Raw genomic sequence first — 5962 nt, 5'->3', positions numbered from 1 at the left:
TTTGGGGGGGGGGGGGGTTGAGGGAAGTTAAGAGAGAGAGAGAGTGGGAGAGAGAGATTGTGTGTGTGTGTGTGCGTGTGTGGTGAGGGCGTTGCTGTTGCTGGGGGAGGTGGGGAGCTGGCTGGCCGCCGGCACGTTGCGTGCAAGCAGCTGCCGGCTGCCGCGCCTCGCCCTCCTCCCAGCCCCGGCGCGTGCCCGCTGGCCTGCCGGGCCAGCTTTGGAACCCCTGCCGCGCCCACCAGGCTTGTGTGGCTTTGTCCCTGCAGGCACACATCCTGGAGCAGGAAGTGTCGGCCATCGTGTTTGGAGGCGCGCCGCCACAGCTCAACGGCGGCGGCGGCGGGCCCGGCGGCGGCCCAGGCGGCCCAGGCGGCGGCGGCGGCGGCGGCCCCGGCCAGGCCTTTGGCGCGTGCCGCGAGTGCGGCGCGCAGCTGCAGCTGGTGATGAACGCGGAGGCCCCCCCCAGCATCCTGTGCAGCTCCTACCCCATGCACCGCCTGCGGCTGGACCTGCCACGCGGCACGCTGGCGGTGGCGGTCACCAGTGAGCGCTGGCCCCCTGGGCTGCCAGGCGGGGTGGCGGTGTTTGGCGGGGTGGCGGGAGGGCACAGCGCATTGCATAGCACCCCACCTTCAGCTGTTGCATGCCGCCGTCTGAGCGTGACCCGTACTATAGTGTACAGCATGTCCCCACAGCCTGCCGCGCCCCGAGCGCCACGCAGCCGCTGGCTTCCTCTCTCACCTGCCTACCTCCCACGCCTGCCTGCCCTGCCTGCCCCGCGCCGCCTGCAGGCGAGCAGTGCACTGCCTGCACCCACGGCCCGGTCAGGCAGCTGGCATTCAAGTTCCGGCCGGGCCTGCTGCCGCCGGGCGTGCCGCCGGCCATGACCTGCTGCGTGGTGTGCAGCCAGGACTTCAAGCGCCTGATGGACATGGTGGGGCCGGTGCAGCGGCGCGCAGCGCCCCCGCCCGCCGGCGGCCGCGGCGGCGCGCCGCAGTATGGCCGTGGCGGCGGCGGCAGAGGCGGCAGAGGCCCTGCAGCGGTGGGCCGCGGCGGCGGCGCAGGCCGCGGCGCCACGGCGGGGGGCAGGGGGCGAGGAGGCGCGGCCGGGCGTGGCGCGGCCGGGGGAGGCAGGGGGAGAGGCGGCGCGGCGGGGGGCAGGGGTGGCGGGGCCGGGCGTGGCCGGGGGCGAGGCCGGGGATGATCGTGTGGCTGCAATCCCTTCCCTTCCCATTTCATCGATTTTCTACCTGTATCCTGTTCTCTCTGCTATTCCCTCTCCCGAGCTGCCACCTCCTTGCTTTCTTCTGACTTTCTGACTTGCAATTACATCGTGACTGCCCTATTCAGACTTGATGTCGCCACCCACCCACACAGTGAGGAGACAAGGGGCGGCACGGGGTTCACAGGAGGGGCAACAGGGGGCAACAGTATGACGCGAGGGCCAGGAGCTATAAACAACAGGGAGGTCGACAGGTCATCAAATGCTGTCCAGTGCTGAGCATATCCAGGGTTCCAGTCTGGCCGCTGCGCCACGGGTTGGCACGGGTTCCTTTCGCCGCAGCACCGCTGGCACGTTTGCCTGGGCTGTTTAACAGCGCGCCTCGAGCCAGCCGGCAGCTCTGATGTCAGCCCGCCAGCCCCCTTCTTCGTCTGTTGCCAGGTGCGCCGAGATTGCCGCGGAGAAGGCGGGGCAGGCGGGGCAGGCGACTGCGTAGGGGGTGAGAGGTGGGAGGCCAGCAGGCACCCCCGCTGTGGCACAACTCAGAAGCAGGTTGCCCCTTCCCAACTCCAGCCCCGAGCAAGCGACGCGACTGCATCCCTCACTGCATCCCATTGCTCTCAAACACTAGCAGTTAACAGCGCGCGCAGCGCGCGTCGGGCTTTCAAGGCTAGATCTGGCTCGGGAGATGTGGCAGGCAGGGGCGCAGGCAAGGACAATCGGGCTGCAGAATCGGGCTAGGGGATGGCAAAAGGGGCGGCGCATGGCCGCTAGAAAGCTGGGCGCAATGCGCGCGACTACTCAGATGCAACGAGTGGGCGGGTGGGTGAATGGCCACTACACGGGCCTTCAGGACAGGTGTTGCTGAGGATGGCAGATCGGCAGATGGGACAAGAGAGAATGCCGCCCAGAGGCGGCGGCTTGGATGGGAAAAAGATAAGCACAACGCTGCTGAGGGCCGCAGCTGGGCAGATGAAGGAGGGAAGCACGGGCGTGCAGGTTACGCGTGGTGCCCCTGCGGCACGCACCGCCGCCGCAGGCAGCAACGGCGGCGGCGCTGCGCGCCGCAAGGCACGACAGGCATGAGGCGTGGTGGGGGGCGTCGCACAGACGCTGGTGGCTTACGATGCTGGCGCGAACTCAAAGGTGACGCCGTCGCCGCCGTCGGGGTAGGAGACCGAAGTGACGCCGTGCTGCGTGTTTGCCATGCTGAACGCGCCCGCCGGCTGGCCGGGCCGGAAGACGACCTTGACGTCGCCGCCGGCGTCGGTGAGGATGCCAGCGTGGATGGCGGCGCGGCACATGGCGCTGCGCGCGTAGTACAGGCCGATGCCCCAGACGTAGGGCTGCAGGCCCGTGCCGGTGCAGCCCGACGGGCAGGTGACCACGGTGACGTTGTTGGTGGCGCTCACGTAGTTGGTGGCGGCGCTGGAGCAGGTGGGCGGCGTTGGCGGCGCCGGCGGCGGGGACGGCGGCACGGGCGGCGGGGACGGCGGCGTCGGCGGGGACGGCGGCGCCGGGGGTGGGGGCGTGAACACGAAGGCGTCGTATTTCTCCTCGTAGCTCATCGAGCTCACGCCGTTCTGCTCGGAGCCTGCGGCAAGGCGTGGGCGTGGGCGGCGCAGGGCAAAGGGGGAGCCGGGGAGCGGCGCGCGCGCACGCGCCGGCGGGCGCCCGCCATCCTCCTGCCGCTCACCCACGAAGGTCGGGTAGATTAGGAGGTAGTGGAAGGTCACCACGCCGCCGGCGTCGGTCAGCTTGCCGGCGTGGATGGCGGCGCGGCAGATGCTGCTGTCCGCAGTGTAGGTGGTGGTGCCGTACACGTCGCCCGACTCGGCGGTGCAGCCGGATGGGCACGTCACGCTGGTGGACAGCGGCTTGTCGTAGCCCACGTAGTCCCAGCCCGCCGCGTTGCAGGCGACCGGCGTGGGCGGCGGCGAGGGCGGCGGCGAGGGCGGCGGCGAGGGAGGGCGCGGAGAGGGCGGCTTGGGAGGCTTGGGAGAGGGCGGCTTGGGAGGCTTGGGAGATGACGGCTTTGGAGGCTTGGGAGAGGGCGGCTTTGGAGGCTGAGGGGATGGCGGTTTGGGCTTCGGAGGCTTGGGGGATGGCGGCTTGGGCTTTGGAGGCTTGGGGGATGGCGGCTTGGGCTTCGGAGGCTTGGGAGACGGCGGCTTGGGTTTGGGGGGCTTGGGGGAGGGCGGCTTGGGCTTGGGGGGCTTGGGAGACGGCGGCCTGGGCTTCGGAGGCTTGGGGGAGGGCGGCTTGGGGCTCGCCAGCAGATCGCGCTTTCCCGCCGCCGGTGCGGCGCTCCAGATGGCGGCCAGCGCCGCCGCCGCGAGCAGCGCGGTGAGTGTGGGCGCAGCGCGCGGCATCGCTGACTGTCGCCGGCGGGCTGCGCAAGCGTGGATCAGAGGGAGGGAGGGGGTGTGGCCTGCAGCGCGGCGGGGGGCGCGGGTGTGAGTCCTGCAGGCGGCGGGAGCATGGGTGCGCGCGCGTGGGGCACCGCCGGTAGGGCACCGCCGGTAGGGCATTGCCCGCTCAGGCTGCGGCGGCCGCCGCAGCGCTCATGCCGCGCGCCCCCGTGCGGGGGACGCCGTGGCTGGCAACGTGCGGGGCGGGGGGCGCGCGCGTGATCGGGAGCACTCACCTGTAGGCGGGCCCGCGGGGGCTGGGCAGTGGGAGCCGGGGCTGTGCACCGGGGACGGCCCTCGAGTGTTGCGGCCACGCGCGACGGCGATGGCGATGGACGGGGCCCTGCGGCAACAACTGAGATTCTGGCTGGCACAGGGTCCTGTACGTCCGACCTGGCGTGATCCGAACAGATTCGGGCCGGGACGCTCTGCTTCCCGGCACCCGCTCAGGGCCCGGCGCATTGGCCTCTGGGATGGCGGCCGGATGGCGGGGGGGTTGGGCGGCGGCGGCGGCGGCGGTGGCGGCGGTCTCGCCGGCGGCGGCGGCGGCGCCGGTGCAGCTGCCACAGCTGCCACATGCGGCCACACCTTCCTGACCCCCCCCCCAACATACACACACGCACACACACACACACACACAAACACAACTCGTGGCCAGGAGGACAAGTGAGGAGACGAGGGGTGGCACGGGGTTCACAGCAGGGGCAACAGGGGGCATCAGCATGGCACAAGAGCCAGGAGCTATAAGCAACAGGGTCATCGACAGATCATCAAATGCTGTCCAGTGCTGAGCATATCCAGGGTTCCAGTCTGGCCGCTGCGGCACGGGTTGGCACGGGTTCCTTTCGCCGCGGCACTGCTGCCACGTTTGCCTGGGCTGTTTAACAGCGTGCCTCGAGCCAGCCGGCAGCTCTGATGTCAGCCCGCCAGCGGGGCCCGCCTCCTCAGTCGTTGGGGTTGTAGGAGGTGCCTGTGCGGATCGACTTCTCAAACCTGTCCAGCCGCTTCACCCTGCGGAAACCATACAGCACCAGCCCCGCGCACACCGCCGACAGGCTGAGCGCGGCGCCCGCCGCCGCGGGCTGCCCCGCCAGCGCCAGCTGCACCCCCACATTCAGCAGCCCCATGCAGCCGATGCTGTTGATGGTGGCAGCCTGCGCGGGGTCGGAGCGGCGCGGGGAGCAGCGGGGCAGGGGCACGGGCGGTCGCCAGGCTGGTCAAGGAGGCAGGCAAGCTGGGGCAGGAGGGGCAGCAGGCATCTAGCGGGGGCGCCACGTGCGGTGCCGCCGACACGCCCCCCAGCCACCACACCACAACCGCATCCCGTACACCCACACCCACACCACTGCCCGCCACCCACCCCACCCCACCAGCCTCAAGACAGCCTCACCTGTATGACGCCGCTGCGGCGGTCTGCCCGCTCCGCCTCCAGCACCCTGACCCGCAGCTTGAGGTCCCCCGCCTCCAGCTGCGCCATGGTGCTCTGCAGGCGGGGGGGAGGGGACAGGCGGGGGGCAGGTGGGGCCAATGCCAACGTCAGCACAGGCCGCGGGATGCGCGTGCGGCACTGGGAACAGGCAGGGCACAGCGGGGGAGAGGAGGTGCCGCTGGCGGGGTGTGTCGGGTGGGTTCCGGGGCACACAAGCCCTGGCAGCACCCTCAGGCATGCCTCGGCCGCCTGCCCGCCCACCTCGATGCGCTGCACGCGCAGCGGCATGGCGGCGGCCGCCTGCCCCAGGTCCGCCGCCTGCTGCTGCAGCTGGGCCAGCAGGAAGGAGGACTGGCTGCGGCTGTCCCGCAGGTCCAGCAGCTCAGAGGCATAGGGCGCCGCCACGGCGGCAAACTTGAAGCCGGGGTCAAGAGCCTTGCCGATGCCCTCCAGCGTGGCAAAGGCCCTGCAATGGACAGAAGAAGGCGACAGACGGCAGGAAAGCGCTGGAACAACAGAAAGTGGCAAGGCTGTGGGCGGCAGCTGCGCGGCGGTCCCGGCACTGCGGCCCAGCTGCCTGCTGCTCCTGCAAGCGCCCAGCCAGCCGGCACGCGTCGCCGCTCACCGCAGCACAAAGGTGAAGGCGGCGGGGAAGCGGAAGGGCTGGTCCTGCAGCGGCGGCGGGGGTGGTGCGGCGGGGAGGAGGGGCGGGCCAGTGAGGCGACGCAGGATGGCAGCGGTGGCATCACCGGGACCCTGGCATGGGCCCCCTCCCTGCCCCTCCCCCACACCACCCACCACCATCACCACCACCGCACATGCGCACACACACACACACACGCAACACATGCGCGCCGCGGCGGGCAGCCCACCACCCTCCCGGCCACACACACACACACA

General features: G+C 71.0%; 2 protein-coding genes across 2 annotated transcripts; both read right to left on the bottom strand.

The window, feature by feature from the left end:
• Window positions 1–2343: 2343 nt before the first annotated feature.
• On the bottom strand, window positions 2344–3594 carry CHLNCDRAFT_139567 (hypothetical protein; the record flags this gene model as incomplete). Its single annotated transcript, XM_005843961.1, has 2 exons — window positions 2344–2816; window positions 2919–3594. 2 exons carry the CDS (start codon window positions 3592–3594, stop codon window positions 2344–2346), a joined length of 1149 nt encoding a protein of 382 aa, XP_005844023.1.
• A 983-nt stretch (window positions 3595–4577) lies between these two features.
• CHLNCDRAFT_139566 (hypothetical protein) lies at window positions 4578–5866 on the bottom strand (the record flags this gene model as incomplete). The annotated part of the gene is made up of 5 exons (XM_005843960.1): window positions 4578–4787; window positions 5024–5116; window positions 5324–5528; window positions 5688–5731; window positions 5852–5866. 5 exons carry the CDS (start codon window positions 5864–5866, stop codon window positions 4578–4580), a joined length of 567 nt encoding a protein of 188 aa, XP_005844022.1.
• Window positions 5867–5962: the final 96 nt, after the last annotated feature.

The sequence above is a fragment of the Chlorella variabilis genome (genome assembly GCF_000147415.1).
Source record: "Chlorella variabilis unplaced genomic scaffold CHLNCscaffold_25, whole genome shotgun sequence".
Lineage (NCBI taxonomy): Eukaryota > Viridiplantae > Chlorophyta > Trebouxiophyceae > Chlorellales > Chlorellaceae > Chlorella > Chlorella variabilis.
This window is presented reverse-complemented; position numbering and strand designations above follow the sequence as displayed.